This window comes from Lupinus angustifolius, chromosome LG01, assembly GCF_001865875.1.
Source record: "Lupinus angustifolius cultivar Tanjil chromosome LG01, LupAngTanjil_v1.0, whole genome shotgun sequence".
In the NCBI taxonomy this organism is placed as follows: domain Eukaryota; kingdom Viridiplantae; phylum Streptophyta; class Magnoliopsida; order Fabales; family Fabaceae; genus Lupinus; species Lupinus angustifolius.
This window is the reverse complement of record NC_032009.1, coordinates 35,136,183-35,157,179: the sequence shown is the minus strand read 5'-3', so window position 1 is coordinate 35,157,179 and position 20,997 is coordinate 35,136,183. Positions and strand designations below refer to the sequence as shown.

The 20,997-nt window shown below is 30.7% G+C and overlaps 1 protein-coding gene across 1 annotated transcript; it reads right to left on the bottom strand.

The window, feature by feature from the left end:
• Window positions 842-4,811, bottom strand: LOC109362944 (calcium-dependent protein kinase 10-like). Its single transcript, XM_019609049.1, has 7 exons — window positions 4,005-4,811; window positions 3,415-3,558; window positions 3,170-3,322; window positions 2,854-2,969; window positions 2,597-2,764; window positions 1,789-2,019; window positions 842-1,515 (listed from the first exon to the last, which is right to left on the bottom strand). Exons 1-7 carry the CDS (start codon window positions 4,693-4,695, stop codon window positions 1,342-1,344), a joined length of 1,677 nt encoding a protein of 558 aa, XP_019464594.1. The 5' UTR covers window positions 4,696-4,811; the 3' UTR covers window positions 842-1,341.

Sequence of the window (20,997 nt, the reverse complement as noted above, 5' to 3'; positions counted from 1 at the left end):
ATTCTTTAAGATTTTCTTTCTCATTCATATATTTTTTCATACTTCTTAATTTATAAAAACGATTTATTTTATATAACGGGAAACATATTTCCTTAATGCATTCATACATATGTGATGAGGTATCAATTTGGTGGATTTGCACTTGTCCCGTATACATTTGTCTTGTAATTTGTCATATATTGAGCTATTAGCCGAAAACGGTTAAATTTATTGAAGTTAATGATTTTGAAAATTGAGTTTTCTTTTTACAAATTTAATAACAGGAAACTGTTGTAATTCAATAAATATTGCACTTTATTGTATAAATTTTAAATTTCAAATATTTAATGTATGTAATTATCAATGAAAAGGGGAATAAAATTCTAGAGCACAGTAGAGGAAACAAAAGGTAAATATATTGAGGAAGATTAATAAATAATGGTAGATAATTTTTTTTGTGTAGTCTATATTTGCCATCATGCTCATCAATGAGAATTTTCAACACTTCCAATAAGTTAGTTCAATTGACATATAGAGTTGAGCAAGTCATCAAATTTATGACCGATTATAAATTAAAAAATTAATATGATCAATTTTTAAGATCGGGTAAGATAATGTGGACCGTTTGTTCTAAAACAAGTTTGTTCTTATGTCCATGACTAATCATTTTTGAGATATTTTCCTCTCCCATACAGAAGAGAATCCTCATCTCCACCAAATGCGTCTTGTTGGTAACTTGGTGTGGTTTTAATTAAGTTGTTAATCGGTCATCGAAAAAAATAAGTTGATAATCTCATATTTGAGTATTTGACAACTCATTTTGCTCCTTAATATATATAAATTATCCTTATAAGCCTTGAAAAAAATCACTTTTATCAAAGGAATTATCAAACACAAAAAAACGTGACAAAGATATACAAAGAATATATGTTACATTTTGAGGCCTGCAGCATGTGCCTCCCCAACTATAAAACATTTTAAGCGTGTAATCCTCCAAAACATGCTTCAGGCATCTAACACCCACTCCAAATAAGAAACCCAATCTTACCCGAATCCAACTCCAACTCAATGTAATCAATGAAAAAAGGACGGCTCAATACACGAGACTTTACCTATTGGGATCTGGGTAGACTAGATATACACAGTCATACACTCAAAAGCCTTACACTTAACCATTGCACCGAGACTCAAACCTTACCAAGATTTGTCATCAACACACTTGGAAAAAGCTCCAATCAAAACCTGCCCGAAACTTGTTTGCTAACACGAAGAGATTCCACAAAACCTTGCACTTCCAAGAATACTAAGTGGTGTAGGAAACAGAGAATCTGAGCAAGTGTTGTGAACGAAATTACTTTGTACTCAAACCACTACAGCCTCACCACTCATCCCATCATGAAGCTGAAGCGAGCCATCTTTCATCAAATTTATGCTCAAGCTCTTGAATCTCTCCCTTGAATACTGCCTTGATGCTTTTCTCCAGTCAGTTCCAGTTTTCATCATCGCGACAAACTCATCATAACTGATTCGACCATCCTGTGAACACCAAATCGAAAAAAATTTCGACTTATAGACGATGTTTGAGGTGTATATAAGATCTAACATGAAAAGGATCGAATAATTGTAATTTCTATTTGTGTTATTATTATATAAGCAATCGAGTTTTATAAGAAATACTAACACATATGCTTTTCTTTTTTATTGCAATAGCAGTGCAGTGTAACTAAGAAAGAAAGACCTTATGGAATGGAAAACTAACACATCCACTTCAAGAAAGAAAGAAATGAGTTGCGATAACGGAAGCCGAACCTTGTCAGTGTCAACTTCACGCATGATGTCATTCAATATATCAGTTTCAGTTTCTCCCGATTCATCTGCTAATGCTTCCTCTAGCTCACATAACTCGATATACCCACTGCCATCTTTGTCAAAATACTTGAATGCTTTGTGGATATGCTCATCATTCTCCATTCTTTGCAAGTGAATCGTCACAGCGACAAACTCTCCATAGTCAAGTACTCCATTCCCATCAACATCAGCCTAAGAAATTATCAGCACATAAAAGTTAAAACCATCCCTGAATCACAAACTTATTCAATGTACATACTTAGGGTTTAATGGCAATTCAACTATTCTCCTCGTTAGATATATGAAGGTCACTTCAAATCAAAATTGCTGGTATATGCAGCAATATAATGCAATAAAAGCAAAAGGTTGCATCAGCTTCAAAGCAAAGTGAGGTGTGTCCAGTATACTGGTACTATTTTCCTCAAAGTAGTACTTCGGAAACTGAAACAATCGTCATATCCGTGTCGAAAGAAGCTCATGCATCATTTTTTGAATACCTTCAATAAGTATATTTTAGGAATTATTTACACCATAAAGTCGCATGGTTTAAATGTGGCATTGTATGTTTTACGATGTAATGCAACACAAGGTCCAAAATCAGCTAAGACATATTCGTCTTGCATATACCAACCACACACAGTAACGAAATGGGTTAAATAGGAAAGAGAAAATCTTCATTCTCAGAAATCATGCACCACAAGTCCATAAAAATGGTTCCATCGAGCACTATTAGATTGTCTAATAATCATCAGTGACAATCAAAGCTTACCACTTCCATTAGCATCTTCATCTCCGGCTCAGCCAATTGTGAACCAACTTTCCGCAACCCAGCCTTCAGCTCCTCATATGTGACTTTGCCATCTTTGTCAGTATCCATCAATGTAAACATATCTTTGATTATTTCTACCTCTTCGACAGATAAATGTTCTGCAATCACCTGTACCATTCATTCAAAAAAAACCCTTTTACTTCCATCGTATACAGAAATTGAGTCAACTATTACACATAAATACGAGAGATGCTAACCCGGAGAGCTCTTTTTTTGAATCTATTCATCACGGAGAACTGCTTAAGCCTTGTCCTCACAATATCTCCTAATGGAACATTTGAAGCTTTCTTTGCATTTTGTAGCCAGGAATGTTCTGTGACCAAAATTAAGGACAATACATATTTAGAATCGCTTACATGGTTGGCTTTTTTAGAAAAAAAATATGGTTGTTAATTTTTTATCAGAAAAAATTGATAAATTCGAATTTAAAATAAAATAAAAACAAAAATCACTTACCGTTCTTCTCATACAAAATCTCTAGTCTAGTTCTAGTACAAACAAAAAGTCACTTACCAAGCACTTGTTGAGCCGTCAAGCGCTTCTTAGGATCCGGCTCCAACATCTGGCGCACAAGGCTCTTAGCATTTTCCGATATCTGAGGCCAAGGTTCCCTCTTGAAGTCAATCACACCCCTCAGAATAGCCAAAGCAACCCCTTGTTCACTATCTGCAACATTCAACAAACCAACCCAAAATCTCATAAATCACCCAAAAGCAAAATACAATAAAAAGATAAAAACTACAAACACAAAACAGTACCTGCCCAAAATGGAGGAACCCCACATAAGAGAATATAAAGAATCACACCAGCACTCCATATATCAACTTCAGGCCCATAATTCCTCTTTAAAACCTCTGGTGCCATATAGTAAGGACTCCCTACAATCTCCGAAAATCTCTCCCCTAAAAGCAACAAAATTCAAGTAAAAAAACTCATCAAACACAGAAAAAACTTAAAAAAGGAAAGAAATCCCACATAATAATAAAATTTACCTAAACAATTCATGAAACACCCAAAAAACCATTTTTCAAAAAACACAAATACCAGGCTTAAAGAACACATAAAAACCAAGATCAACAAAAATACTAGTAAACAATTCATCAAACAAAAAATCACCTAAATAATTCATGAAACACCCAAAAAAACCATTTTTCAAAAAAAAAACATAAACACCAGGCTTAAAGAACAAAGAAAAACCAAGATCAGCAAAAAAATTAATAAACAATTCATCAAACATAAAAACCAAATTAAAAAAAACATTTTTTAATAAAAAATTTAGTAAACAATTCATCAAACACATAAAAAAAACATATTTTTTTATAAAAAGAAGAAACCCCAGATAACATACCAGGCTTAAAGAAAACAGAGAGACCAAAATCAATAGCTTTAAGAACAGAATTCTCTTTCTTATTAGCAAAGAGAAAATTCTCAGGCTTAAGGTCTCTATGCATAACCCCATTAGCATGACACATTCTAACCACCTCCGCAATAATCCTGGCCACGTGCGCCGCCGCACGTTCACTGTAATGCCCACGTGCCACAATCCGATCAAACAATTCACCACCTTCACACAACTCCATCACAAGGTGCACGTTTTCTTCATCCTCATAAGTCGCTTTCAACTTCACCAAATTTTGATGCTCCGGTAGCATTGACATAATCGCCACCTCACGCCGCACGTCTTCCACGTCGATCGCGGTTCGAAGCTTCCGTTTTGAGATGGACTTGCACGCGAGTTGTTGCTTCGTTTCTCGGTCGGTGCAGAGGTATGTTATGCCGAACTCGCCGCGACCGAGTTCACGACCCAGAACGTATTTGTCGCTTATTCGGGTTAAGTGGGATAAGGAGATAACGTCTTTTAGGACCCGGATCGGAGCCGGTGAGTTTAGTGGCTCCTCCGCGAATGGGTTGGGTTTGTTTCTCTTCTTCTTGGTGGCGGCGGTGGTGGTGGTGGTGGCGCGGTTAGAGTGTGAGTGGTTCTCTTCTACTGTGACTTCCACGTCAGATCCTCGTCTCACGCATGCGTTACAATTTCCCATGTTGTTGTTTTTTCTTTGTTTAGCTGTGACTTTTGACTCGCCGGTGAAATAACCAGAGAGCTTTGAGATAGAAAAGAAGAAAGTGAGGTGGGAAAATGGACTTTTTTGTTGTTGCAATTAAGCCATATTCATCAATTATTGTTATTAATCTCTATATTTGTATGTGAGCTTTGGTTTTAACTAGGGTGAGTGCACACGGTAACTTTTGTCATCGAATTCATTCTTAAGATATATCTTAAGAAATTATAATTTTCATATCATAAGAATAGTTATAGATTACTTCTATTCATGATGATAAGATTCTCCTTGCTGATGTTGTGTGTTGTTCTTTGTCAATAAGAAATTCTTCTATCTCTTTCCCTTTCTTTATATGCTTTTCGGCTAATAGAGCAAAGCTTCTTGACAGAGATTAAGATTATGTTTAAAGTCTTTTTCTAATTAGTATAAGTACTATATATCAGTGTTGTTAGAATCGGACCGAACCGGACAGTCCGACCGGTCTAACCGCTGACCGGACTTGAAAACGGCTCTGGTTTGCCGTCTTAACCGAATGAGAGTTGGACCGCTTTGAACCAGAAAAAATCCGGTCCGACCATGTTAAACCCGGTTAAACCGAATTAACCCGGGAAGTAAACCGGACGGCTCACTTAAAAATAAAAAAAAAATAGGACAATGTTCTAATATTTTGTTTTACTACGGTCCAAAAAAAGATAAACATATATTATTCTGATACAATTATACATAATTATTAATTATATAAAGTTTTACATATATAACTATATATTTATAAATAAAAATTATTAATTATGTACGAAATCACCCGGTCAGACCGGACGGTTTAACCATTTAAACCGGTTAAACCTAATACGCGACCTCTGCTGATTTGACGTCCGGCTCGGGTTTCACAACACTGCTATATATACACTATTTTCCAAGAGTCTTACCATTTCATTCACAACTCTCCACTTCAAGAGTTGTAATATTCAAAACAAATTAGTATATTCTTTCATGTCACAAAAGGCATTCTTACATTTTCTCGCTTGTCTCATGTGACAATACAATTCATGATATGATATATATATCTAACATAATGCGCATAATCAAAATATGTTTTCCATATTGATTACATTACAAGTCATGATTAAAAAACAAGAACTAATAAGAGTCATGGTGGTTGTATATCATTTATTCGATATAGTCCCTTCCATGTACAATTATATTAGCCTTAATCTTAACATGATATATGAAAGGGAATCATATAATAATGTCATTTACCAATGGGGCGTTGGTTCAAGTGATACATGTTTGATTCCCCTTAAACAAAGTCTCGGGTTCGGGTCTTGTGGATGAAAAAATGCTCGCTGAGAAAGTTAGCCCTATGTACTTGTAGATGTTCCCGGCTCGGACATAATTGTCTCCAGTGCGAGGATACATTGTGGAAAACCAAGAAAAATATAATAATGTCTTTAGAAAGAAAATTTTTATTTTCAACATTACCATTGTCACATGTGTACATAAGTGTGAAAATAAAATATTAATCAAAAGCTTAAATATTAATGAGCTTGAAGTATCAAAATATTGAGAATTTTATTAATAACATAATGTTCAACATTCATTCGCAAACATAATACTCATATCTGCAATCATAAGGTTAGTGCTAATATACACAATTGACACTCTAAGTTTCCGAACTTCTTCTTTAACGGCAAAGTATTTCACCTCCATATGTTTAGCACATTTGGAATACTTGTCGTTTTTAGAAAAGAAGATTGCTACAGAATTATCACAATAAATTTTCAGCGGCTTGGCAATACTATCGACAAACCCAAGTCCTGAAATAAAGTTTCGTAGCCATTTAGCATGAATTATGGCCTCAAAGCATACCACCAATTCAGCTTTCATAGTGAATGCAACAATGACAGTCTGCTTCGCACTTTTCCATGAGATAGCTCCTTCAGCTAATAAATACACATAACCGAAAGTAGACTTTGTTGAGTCTATGCATCCGGCAAAGTCTGAATCTGAATATCCAACCACCTCAAGGTGATTTGATCTCCTATAATTAAGCATGTGATCCTTTATACATTGTAAGTATCTCAGAATTTTCTTTGCAGCTTTCCAATGTTCATTACCATGATTACTCTGGTATCTTTCTAACATTCCAACTGCAAAACTAATATTTGGTCGCGTACAAGTCTGAGCATACATTAAACTCTCAACTATAGATGCATAAGGAATTTCTTCATTTTCTTCCGTTCCAAATCATTCTTTGGACATTGCATCATACTAAACTTGTCTCCTTTCTGAATTAGAATGGGAGATGTTGAACATTTATCCATTCTAAATCTCTCTAAAATTTTGTTAATATATGCTTTCTGAGACAAACCTAAACTTGTCTCCTTTCTGTGTGATCTATCACGAAATATTTCTATTACAATCACATAGTTTGCCTCACCCATATCTTTTATTTCGAAATTTTTAGAGAAAAACATTTTAGTCTCATTTAAAAGATCAAGGTCATTAGTTGCAAGCAAGATGTCATCAACATATAGAACCAAAAAGATAAACTTATTGCCACTGACCTTTAGGGATATACATCGATCAACAATGTTTTCCTTAAACCCAAAGGATACAATAGTATCATTAAACTTAAGATACCACTGTCGCGAAGCTTGTTAAAGTCCATATTTTGATTTCTTAAGTTTACACACCATGTGTTCTTTTCCTTTCTGTATGATCCATATAGACATTTTCTGTTAAATCCTCATTTAGAAAGGCGGTTTTCATATCCATTTGGTGTAACTCCAAATCATAATGAGCCACCAATGGCATGATAATCCTAAGTGAGTCTTTCTTAGATACTGGTAAAAACGTCTTTTTATAATCAATATCATCTTTCTGAGTATAGCCTCTTGCTACAAGTCTGCCCTTATAACGTTCTAAGTTACCATAAGAATCATGTTTGGTTTTTAAAACCCACTTACAACCAATTGTTTTGGAATCTTCTGGTAACTCAACAAGGTCCCAAGCCTCATTTTGTTTCATAGATTTGAACTTATCTTTCATGACATTTAACCATTTATCGACATCATCACCATACATGACTTGTGAAAACGTAATTGGGTCATTCTCAATTCCTATGTCACATTCTGACTCATGTAGGTAAACCACATAATAATCAGAAATAAAATATCGTCTTTCTCTTTGAGATCTTCTTAATGCTATCTCTTGTGATTCTTCTACTATAGGTTCATCAACTTCATTTTCAGTAATGGATTATTTTGTTGTTCTCCATCATTAATAATTGGTTCAATAACTTGAGGAACAACATTATTAGGGACACAAGTAAATGGAACTTGTACCCTCACTTCTTAAATTTCTACTTTACATGGTTTTCACCCCCACTAATCTCATCATTCTCAATGAACCTAGCATTCTCAGTCTCAACAATTCTTGTAGTATGGTTTGGACAATAAAATCTATCCTTTTTTATTTTTTTAGATAACCAATGAAATAACCACTGATTGTTCTTGCATCCAATTTCTTTTCTTGTGGATTATAAATTCTAATTTTCGTCGGGCATCCCCAAACATGCAGGTGTCTTAAACTAGGCTTCCTTCTTGTCCACAGTTCAAAAGGAGTCTTTGGAACTGCCTTATTATGAACCCTATTTAATAAATACATGGTGGTCTTTAAAGCATAAGTCCACAATGAAATGGGTAAAGATGAATTACTCAACATACTCTTAATCATATTCAACAATGTTCTATTACGCCTTTCTGATACGCCATTTTATTGCAGTGTACTTGGCATTGTGTATTATGCACATATGCCACGACTTTCAAGGAATTTAGTAAATGGACCTGCATATTGTCCATTTTCATCACATCTTCCCTAATACTCACCACCTCGATCAGACCTGATAATTTTCACATTTTTATCTAATTGTCTTTCAACTTTAGTAACATAAATCTCTAAGGCTTTTAGCGCTTGAGATTCATAACGTGAATAATCATCAATGAAAGTAATGAAATATTTTTCATTATTGAAAGAATTAACATCAAAAGGTCCACAAATATCTATGTGTATAATTTCAAGGAGCTTAGTGCTTCTTGTGGCTCCTTTCTTTGTGTGTTTTGTTTGTTTACCTTTAATACAATTCACACAGATATTCAGATCGGTAAAATCTAAATCCGGAAGGATTTCATTCTTTACTAATCATTTCATTCTTTCTTTGAAAATATGTCTCAAATGTTTATGCCACAAGTAAACAGAACGTTCATTAATTAAGTCACGCTTAATTCCAACGTTATGATGCAAGGTTAAAAGTGTTCCAGAGAAAAGATTATCAAGATTTAACTTGTAAAATCCATCACATAATATATCACTACCAATTAAATGAGTATATTTATACAAATTGAAACATTCATTACCAAATTTAAAAGAGTATCCAGCAACATCAAGTTTAGATAAAGAAACCAAATTCCTAGATATATTAGGTACATAAAGGGTTTCAAATAAATCTAAATGATGTCCAGTGTTAAGGAATAAACGATAAGTCCCGATGGCTTCCACTAGAACTTTCACTCTATTTCTCATAAAGACAAATTTTTCATTTGGTCTTGTAGTTCGGGACATAATGAATCTTTGTATAGTATTAGAAACACGAGCAGTACATCCAGAGTCAATCCACCAAGTATTATAAGGAACTTCTGCTAAGTTTGATTCAAAACATACATAAGCACTAGACTTACCTTTCTTTTCAAACCAACCTTTGCGTTTTGGACAATCCTTTTATTAGTATGATGCAGCGAAAATAATTACATTTTAGTTCTCTAAACATTCACGAACATATTACAAAACATCATTCAAAATCGAATCAAAATTAATGGAAAGCTATAAAATTTTAAATACAGTGCTCTAATACCACATGTAGGTTTTGTCATGGATGTCATGTGTAGATGGATCTTAAGAAATCATAGTTTTCACATCATAAAAATAGTTATAGATTACCTCTATCCATGGCGACACGATCCTCCTTTCTGATGTTGTTTGTTGTTCTTTGTCAATAGAGAAACTCTTTTATCTCTTTCCCTTTCTTTATATGCTCTTCTTTATTGATGGCTAATAGAGCAACGTTTCTGGGCAGAGATTGAGACTATGTTTAAAGTCTTTTTCTTATGAGTATAGTGTTTTCATCAAACACCATGTATAGACTATTTTCCAAGAGTCTTACCATTTCATTCACAACTCTCCACTTCAAGAGTTATAATATTCAAAACAAAATAATATATCATTTCATGTCACAAGAGGCATTCTTACACACACGAGTTTATCCGTTAATTTAGTTTGTCCTAATCATGATCAGACTCAAATATAATTAGACTTCATCGGGTTTATGATAAGGTTTGAGTTTAAAAATTTTATATGGTAAATATTTAAGGTCAAGTAGATGTGACAAACTTGACCCCACACATGATCGTATATTCATCATATTTTTACTTGTCTTTATTCAAATATATATAAAGTAATGATATCATCAATGTATTATTGATTCTTTAGTTTTTAATTATATATACACGATTAATAATATATATATATATATATATATATATCATTTCATATATTAAATTACATATCTATAGTAATAAGTAATATTGAGAAGATTTTATTAAAATAAATATGTATTACATTTAATCAAATCTATAATTAAATCTGAGTTTAAATAAATAATCCAACCAATATTTATCATCATTTGAGAGACAAGTGGTACCCAAGTTATATTATCCGTAACTTTAACCAAGGATAAGGTTGTACTCGATAAACCACTTCTTGCACTTGCAAATCGTTCTCATTTGTACTTTTAATCAAAGGAGTAGTTGTATAGATGTGGAGTATAAAATTTCATTCCAACTAGGTTAAATTAGGTTAATCCAAGAAACACAAGATATTATTCCAATATTTTGTTTCTTTCTGGTAAAAAACAGAGACATTATTCCAATATATTTATATAATTTCATTTGATTTCACCAACTAGACCAATTAAACTTTATAGTAAACTTTATATTAATCCCTTCCAATTTGATATTATAGTATTGGTTTTATTATGTTTTTTTTCTAATAGAAGTTGTTTTGACTCTCATAATAACTTTTTGGTACATAAATACTTTTTTTTGGTACATTAACTCAGAATAATTATTCTTTTGAGGACATAAACTTAAAAAAATTTCAATGGGTAACAATTATGTGATGAGTGTAATATCTATACATCATTAGTATATAAATTTATATATAATCAATAAATTATTCACTAGAATTACTTTTTTGAAAAGTCAATAATAATTAAATATGAATTGTAGATAATATTATAAGTGTGTATAGAATTCATACAACACATCTTTTTATGATTGAATTAGGTTTGGTAAATCCAATGCTTAAAGGAGTTGGGTTAATGATGTTGAATAATTGCAAACACCAACTTATTATAACTAACTTTCGGTGGCTGAATTTATTAAACCAGTATGGATATATCTTTTGGTGGGGCTATGACACTTGGAAATTGATTTTCCATTTCATTTTTTAATTTTTAATACCAACTAATGTCCTTACTTTTGGTTGGGTGCTCCATGCAAGTTCACATTCAAGTCAATTATAAAAGAAATAAAAAATCAATGCAAACAAAATCATTCGACATAGTTTTTTTTTGTTTCCCACATGTATCTTCGTACTAGAGGCAATTCTATCCGAGCTGAGAACATCCATAGGTAAGCAGGGCTAACTCTCCCAACGGACATTTTTTTCATCCACAAGACTCGAACTCGGATTCTTGCTTAAGGGGAATCAAACATGACCACTTGAATCAACACTCGTTGGTAATCATTGGCTAGATTTAATTAAGTTGGTAAAGTTATAAAAAATATAGTACTAGTATCTATGTTCAAATCTCAAAATTGTACTCCCAACTCCTCATTCTCTTCTTTGTGTATGACCTATCCGGTTCCTTTTTTTTATTTTTGGGAAAATTCAATAAAAATCAAATTATGTAAGCTTAGTTTGAATTTTGGATTTGGAATGTTTTGTTAAGGGTTATATGATTATATCAGCTTCAAGGATCAATAAAAATATAGAAATATACAAAATTATTAGAAAGTAAAATATTTATTATACATAAATATGGAAATGTATTTAGGAATTTCAGAACTTTATACATTTTGTATCATTATCTTAACCGAAAAAGACCAAAAGGGGTTAGTTTAATGGTGTAGACTGCGTTGGATTCTCAACAACATCAAAATGTTAAAATTTTGATTTATGAAAATGACATTTGTTGGAAGAGATAAATACGTTTCTCGAAATAGATTACTTCATTACTTATAGGATAAGAGGATGCATTTGATAATACCAAAGAAATCTTATCTATAACAGTTATATTAACAAAAACTATTTTTCTATATAGGACTTTTCTTGTATTTTTTGTAATTATATTCCTTCTTTTTCGTTTCATTTTATTTTGTGATTATGTTCTTTCTTCTTATTATTATGTTCCTTCCTTGCATGTTCACTGTAAAAAAAATGTTTTCATAAAAAAATATGGAAACTGTGTTACTACCATAATTATTAAAGAAGCAAGCTACCACATTTGACACATGTTGAATTGTTTTATTGTTTTACAACATGTATTTATTAGTTTGTTAGCTAGTTAGTTTACGTTATAAATAAGGTTTTCCATGCATTGATAAATTAATGAGAAATATCCACAAATTTCATTTTATGCTTTCGCATTATTTTTGCAATATGGTATCAGAGCATTTAGGTTTTGGTTACCGCTATACATTTTACAATAATTATTATCTTTCTCTTCTATGATTCAACAATGAATCAACGTCAACTATTCAACATGTGAAAGTGGAAAGAAGCTGCACATTTGAAGAAGTTGAAGATACTAAGAATTGTGTTTTCATTGTAAGTGGAAAGGAGAGAAAGATTCTTATTGAATGATTTTCCTTGTTGAAAGAGAGATATAACTCAAGCTAGTGTAGGATAAAGTGTAAAAGTAGAGTTAGTTAAGACTTTCCAAGTATAGAAAGTAGTTGATAGATTCAAAAATTAGTTATGCCTTGCTTACTATAAATAGTATACATTGAATCTATCCAACATAAGGCATATACATTCTTCTCTACTTCACTGCCTTCACTCTTTTCTTCTTCTCTTTCTCGTAACAACCCAACATTCCTCATGTGAAATATTGGGAATGGTTGTTGAGCATGGTTATTTTGCAAAGACTAATCATAAGGCAGGATGGGAAGCTTGTTTTCTATGCCTGATTTCGATGGAAACATATTGTTGAGTCAATAATGCAATTATATATTAAGGCAACATAATGGCTCATGCTTCAACAACAACAACAACAACAACAACAAGATCAAACAACAACAACAAGATCAACAAGATCAAGTGATTGAGAAATTTCAATCATGTTAGGATCGAGATTCCGATTTATTATATTATCATGATATCAAATCGAATTATCAAGCAATGGTTAATTGACATTTACCCTTCAGCTTGAAGAGGATTATTGGAGAAGAAAGCTATCATATTTTACAATTTTATACATTTAACACATGTTAGAATTGTTTTATTGTTTTACAACATATGTTTATTAGTCTGTTAGCTAGTTAGCTAGTTAGTTTACACTATAAATAAGGTTTTTCATACCTTAATAAATCAATGAGAAATATCCACAAATTTCATTTTTTTGCTTTCGGGCATTATTTTTGCAATAATGATATTGATAATATCCCTATTGCATCTCAACATCTATATGAGAAGATGAATATATATTATTTTGCTTAAATGATCACATTACAATTAAGCAAAAAAAAATGGGTGTACCACAATTGAAGTTTAGAATCTGGATGATTTATGTATAATAGTATGGATGAGATTGTTATTTATGACCTTCATATCGATATTAACACTGGCTAGATACACATACCAATATATATTTTGTCAACAAAGGTTTGGTTTAATTGGTATGGTCAAACTATTTGTATGAATTGTATATTACATATATTGTATATTCCATTTTCTTTGAATCTACTTTATGTTAAAGAGAAGAAAGTCGTCAATGGTGGGTAGTGCTCACTTAGATTAGTTGCTTAAGTTGTTCAATTGTGGAGGATTAGGAATATTTTGACTTAATAGCCGCAATAATATAATTTTTGTGATAATATGATAATGCAAAAAAGTTGTACCATTTTTGGTGATTTTATATTATTTTTCAAAATGAAATATTGAAATAAAAATAAAATATCTTCTAAAAGTAAAGTGGGTTGACCTAGACATAATAGTTATTGCAATAGTTCATATAAATAATATTCTTGTGGCATTCTCTTCTTATCCTATCCTTGTAGGAAAAGTACAGAACTTGCTTGTGAGTAGTTGCTTGCTTTGAAATTCTAGCATAAATTTATTACATTCCTATTAGTTGCATCAAGTTTGGTGCATTATTGAGAACAGAAAATAAATATCTTTCTACTGAAAAATAATATACTTAATTTATGGAGAATGTTGGATTTAGTTTTTGAACAGAAAATAATATCTTTATCCCTTTGTATAATTGTATTCCTTAAATAATGTTATTAGGGGTATTACTCCATAAAAACCTTATTATAGTATTGATTAACAATCAACTATTTATTAATCACTAAGAGTTTTTGAACATCAGCCCTAATAGTAAAATATATAGGGTTAAAAAAGAAAATAAAACGTTAAAGAGCTAAATATGTTAATTACTTCTTTATTTAATTTTTTTAATAGTTCTTCAATATATATTAGAAACTTAACTTTTCAATAAACTAATATTTTGTTTGCCTTTATTTTGTACTTCTTATATCATGAAATGATGTTAAAATCAATTCATTTTTATATGTTTAAACTTTTAGAATAAAAACAAACTTAACTTTCTAAATAGTAAATACTATAGCTACATCTATGAGTCTATGATATATCATTGTCACTTGCACACTAATTAATTAAGAGTGTAATCTTAATGACTAATAATATAAAATTTTATACATACATAGTTAATAGATCATTTATTATTATACTATTTTTGAAAATTCAATAATAAGTAAAGATAAATAATGAATAATAAATTGATAGTATACAAAACTCTTAGAATAACAATACATATATTTTGTAGTAATTAATTAAATATTTGATCCAAATTCAAAATCTATAATTACTATTTCTTAACGTCATCGAATATCCTTCTAGAACAAAAATGGAATTTCTTGTATAGCTGTAACTGAACACTAATAGACTCCATGTTCATGATGCAATATTCCCACAACAATAAATATCATGATCGATATATTTTCTTTGTTAGGTTTTGTTAACCGATTATAGATTATTAGGTTTGAGTCGCTTCAGAACTTTATAAACACTTATAAATTATTAATGCACCACGATTTCATGTTAATATTGAGATTTAAACTCATTCTTTTTATCGTTTGTCTAATAAAAAAATTAAAAGGGATAAATATATATTTGAAAGAATTTCATATGTATACACCGACAGTGTAAGTGATTTTTATACTATTAACAAATTTCCGCCATTTATTTGTTAGCTATATTGACTTTCAAATAAAAATATTACAAATCAATAGTGAATGATGTACTAACAGTGTAAAAAACTTTACGTGCATCGATTTTAAACTCTATTAAAAAACCAAGTGGGCCAAGTTAATGAAGAAAATCGTTTTTTCTTTGCAATGAGTCACGGGAGACTTAGAAAATTGAAACTTTGGTGGGTGAAGGTGGGGAATATTTGCACCGTTGACGTGATAATAATAAAATAAATAAATAAGAACCAAATAAAGTCATAGAGTATGACCCACTTGAGAATATTAGTATTACCTTATGTCAATGTCAACAACAATTTAGTTTTTTATCACATTAAAACATATATCAGAAAAATCAACCTCGTACTATTATATAAGGAAATGTTAAATAACAGTAACATAATTAACGACATTTATATATATTCATTATATCATTTATTTTTTTAAGAAAATATATGTTGATTAAACATAAATAATATATAATGTAGTAATAGTATATAAAATTTATATATTGTTATTGTCTAAATATTTTCTCCATAAATAAATGAATTAAACATGAGAGACTATAACAAAAAGTCGTTAATCTGATACTATAAGACCCCACTAAATTATTAGAAAGACAAAAAATCAAGAGTTCAATTTTTGTAAATAACTCTTATTGTCAACCAAACGTACGTATGATTCACGGGTCGCATATTGCAGTCTTCAAATCAGTCAAATATTAGGATAAAATCAAAATATCTTTACATATATTTGGTAAGCTAAGATTGATAAATAATAAGAAATTAAACAATGATGGGAAAAGGGTCCTTTTATGACGTAGAAGGCTTTCCAGTGAGACTGATACATGTTTGGGTGAAAAGAACATAAAAGCAGCCAAAAGCCCACGTTAGGTAAATGATTATGTTTGATCAAAGTCCCTTTCTAGATTAATTTATATCCTGTTCAAAATTAGTGACATATGGCATAAATTCAAATCTAATAAAATAAAATAAAGTTTAAATTTTATTTACTCTTATAATTCATAACTAGATTGTTAGTAGAGGAGTTTGACTCTTATGTGATGTTTTTTTTTATACAGAATAAAGTATTTTCTCATATCAGGAGATAATTTATCTCTTTAAATTTAGTGATTGTTTAACACGTGTCTTATTTCACATTTTTCTAAAAGTTTTCATTTTAAAATATATTATAAAAGAAAAAATAAGACATGCGTCAAATAATCAATAAATTTAAGAAGATATGTTATCTCAGAAGATAATCGTATCTTTTTTATAATAAATTATGTCATTATATGCTTATTAAAAACAATAAATAGATGATGCTATACTTAAATTTTACTGTCTATGCTAGCATGGTCAAAATGAATATGTATCCCTATGTTGTCAAGTATAAAAGTTATTGTTACTTTCTTATAAATCTTCACTAACCTTTAATGGAACTACTATAACAGAATTGTGAATGAAACCACCAAAATGTTAGATTATAAGTTTAAATAAACAATAACAGAGAATTATCAAGAAATAAAGAAGAGAAATATCCTAAATTCATTCTCCCTTGCAATTTCGAGAGCCTATTAGTATAGCTTAAAAGCAACAATGCATCAAAATATGTAATATGAAACCATCTGGACCCTATAATGGGTCAAATCTTAACATAAGTGTAAACTATATTCTATAAGCTATATTATTCTAAAATGTAGTCATATCATATTGAGGGGTTGAAATCCTCTCATGTGCTATAAATTTTTCTATTTAAAATTTGTATCATCAAAAAATATAAGACCATATATCATAAAGTCATCTCGTATTGAACAATCGAGTACGAGAGAGGATCCCATTTCTATTTTACATGTCTTGAACTCTTCTCTTTTGGGCTTGGTATCCTTCTCTTGGGCCCTATGAGGCACTTGCTTGGTTTTGGTAGGAGCAGGGTGACATGATAAGTCCAATTAAGTTATCATAAGATTTTTTTTGCTAAGTCACACTCTTTATTTATGTTGCCTGAAATGGGATGAAACATTTTCTATCATATAAAGTATATCACTTCATGTATTATTGCTTGTGATTGGTCAAAGAACTATTTAATTATTAAAATTTTAACTTAAATATATATATTTCAATCAATCACAAGTAATAATACATAGACTGACATACTTTTATAGGATAATAGATATGCTCTCCTTAAATAATAGGCAAATCAAATACTTCATAATATTTGACAATCAATTGTTGGTAAGGTTTGGGTGGGATTGTAGTCAACCATAAATTAATATTTTTTTGGTTTCCCACATGTATCATCGCACTAAAAGCAATTATGTTCGAGCCGGGAACATCCACAGATACGTGAGGTTAACTCTTCCAACGTACATTTTTTCCATCCACAAGACTCGAATCCAGGTTCTTGCTTAAGGGGAATCAAACATGTATCACTTGAACCAACGCGTTGGTAACCATAAATTAATATTTGAGTCATGGCATAGTGGTCTTTGTTTTATGTATTATCTAATTTAGCATTTGTGAATATAAAGGAGCTGTTTTTTGACATAAATATAAAAAAATTCCTACAAGAAAATCTCTCTAGCTTTGAAAAAATTGAAAAGTGATTTTTTTTTTCCTATAAAAAATTATCCTGTATCACTAAATTATTACTTATCCTTTGCCACGGGCAACCAAATATTAGAAGGCACGTCATTGGGAAATTGTTAACTTCAAAGTATCATAAAGTTAGCTTTGAAAATATGAATGCTTGTTGTTATTAGCAGTAATTTTGATTTGTCTGCCAAAACAGGAAATCAATGTTAACAAAATTCGAAGATAACCCATCAAATAAAAATAACATAAAAAGTAACCTATAAAATCATGATTATTATGGTGGATAGTATAAATTGATAACAATTTAAATTATATTATAATTCCATAAATTAGACCTTTAAATTATAACTGCAATTTAAAATAGACATGATACTCTAATTCCCCAATGTCAAATCTGTACCTAATTCAGCATGTCAAAGTGATAAGATGTATGTATAAGAGAAGGGGAATAAGATGTTAAAAAAATGAATAAATTATAATTTAAAATATAGGCTATGTTTTGTTAAAGAATGAAAGTGAAATGAAATAATATAGAAGAAAAGAAAAGTGGTAAAAAATAAGATAATAGTTTTATTGTTTGATATGAATAGAGATGGAAGAAAAGTGAGAGGAAAGAAAATAAATGTTTAAACTTTAAACATAGTATGTTTAAAATGACGAATGTCCTTGTTATATAAGTAAATTATAACATTAAATAATTATTTTTTAATGGTGCAAATTACATAACTAAATAATTTATTTTTAATAATGTTGATTAATATTTTTAAGTAACATATAAGCTAAGTTTAATATAACAATTTTTGTTTATAAAATTCAATAAAAATCATTAACATTTTGTATCTTCTTCTCACTTTTATATTTCTAGCAATCTCACTTCTACATATTTATGTTTAGTCTTTCTAATTTATTTATTATTTGTGACTTTTTGGTAATTTTAAGTAATTATGTTTATTTTTTATTTTCACGCCATTTTTATTGACAATACGCAATTACTATTCATTTGTGAGTTTAGAAACAACCAAAATAAAATTAAGTTAATTAACTTCACATAAAAATGAATATAAACAAAGAATTTCACTAAATTGTGTGTATTTCCACCTATATTATGAATCTTTCAATTCATTTATAGTGGAAGAACAGATTTAAAATTTTTGGTGGTTTTTTATTTTCAGTTCTACATTTTCTTTACAAATTTTGGAGGAAAACTTTTTATGTGAGACTCATGCATATTTTTTCCTTTCCATCTTTTTTAGTGTAGGACCAAATATTGGAAAATAACATTTTCCACACCTTTTCTCCTTTTCCCTAGAACTATACATAGTGTAAATGTGATAGTTAGAGGAAGAGAGATAATAGAAAATAATTTATCATAACATTTTTATTTCTTAATATAATACACACCACCACTACACTACCGGTAGTACATGAATGCAATATTTGTGTACTGTCAGTACAAAAATTTATATATAGTCAAATCATCATCCATTTTTGTATTAATATTTTGTTAAAAATCAATGATAAATAAATATGAATGATAGATGATGCAATAACAATGTATAAATATTTTACACTATTAGTACATACATTTTTTTACCTTCCTCTATTCCAGCAACCCCACTTAGCAAAAAAAAAGACTATCATATATATTTGTTTTGGTGTGTTTTCAAACATTGTGTTAAGGAGGCTTAAAATATGTTATTGTGTTAGTTTCACATTGTCTAATATTAAAATAAAGTAGAGTAACCAATATTATATATTACACTCAGGTTCCTTATTATAATGTGCATCAGATATAAACACCAACTAGAAATGGCTAAAGAGAGTTTGTAATCCTTATACTATAATAATATGAGTGAACTAGAGTTTGTAATCCTTATACTCTAATAATATCTTGGTAGCCGCTCAACGCTCTTGGGGATGTAGGTACAATTGGTTGAACTTTATTACCAAATTCTCTTGTTTCTTCTATTTTATTTATTGTATGCACTTTATTTGATTGCTTGTGGCCAACGCTGCACAACGATCACTTCTGTTGCACCAACAATTGGTATCAGAGCCAATTGGTAGGTGGTTCTTAACCCAAACAATAGATAATGGCTAAAGAGGGCGAAGGTATGATGGTTAGACAAGGTATATCAAAGGTAGTGGCAAAAATAGAGTAGATGAGTTGAGTGAGAAGAAAACGTGGCAAAATTTCTATGGGGGGCAATATATGTTGATCCATAATCCCATAAATTCATGCACTAGATTATGATCAAGATTGAGATAAGGACTCATGTGTTGAGTTTGACCTAGAGACATGTGCTGACAATATATCTCTAGATGTTGAGAGAATGTTCTCATTTGAGATGAGAAGTGAAATATCCTAATGGCGTATCTGAGACGTCATAGTGAAAGATGTTAATTGTTAGCAAATCCACAAAAGCACGTACGCACTAATTGACTTTGATGTAGGATGTAACATGAACATTGCCTTTGATGCAAGTTGTAACACGAGCATTGGTAGAGATGTAGAGGTGTGTCATGGGATTGTCGGAGTAGACAATGGTGGTAGCGATTGAGGTTTTCCAAGGAAGCTTCGAGGTTCAGTTTGACTGAGTATTTAAGAGAACGATTGTTAGTGAACTTTTGTGTAGAGGTTCCAATATATTGAAAGACTTTCTAGCAATAAGTGGCTAGGCAGCATGTTCCATTTGATGGCGATACAAAAAGATGTACTACAAGTTTGGAGAGCTATGCTCTTGGTAACATCATCAATGATACTCAGAATATCTATGTTGTATGGGAGTAGTTAAAGAGAATTAGACATTGAACAAGATGGAGTCATATATTCGCTAAGGTGGAGATTCTTGTGTAGATTTCTTAAGGAGCGAGATATTCGTCTATTTCAATCAAGGTGAAGATTGTTGGGATGTTTGAAATATGTTCTTGTGTTAGTCCTAATTATCTAGTATTGGAATAGAGTAGAGTAACTAATGTTATATATTGGACTTAAGTCCATTTTTATAATGTGCACCAGATATAAACACAAACTAGAAACACCTCATGAGCAGGTGGGCCCATGGGTGAGCTAGGGTTTATAA

Bases quoted from the DNA above. Each gene is read 5' to 3' on its own strand.
- LOC109362944 (XM_019609049.1), bottom strand. From the start codon at position 4,695: ATGGGAAATTGTAACGCATGCGTGAGACGAGGATCTGACGTGGAAGTC. The intron at 2,970-3,169 runs GTAAGTGACTTT...TTTTGGTCACAG, and splicing joins GACGGCTCAACAAGTGCTTG to AACATTCCTGGCTACAAAAT. The intron at 1,516-1,788 runs GTTCGGCTTCCG...TGGTGTTCACAG, and splicing joins GTGAAGTTGACACTGACAAG to GATGGTCGAATCAGTTATGA.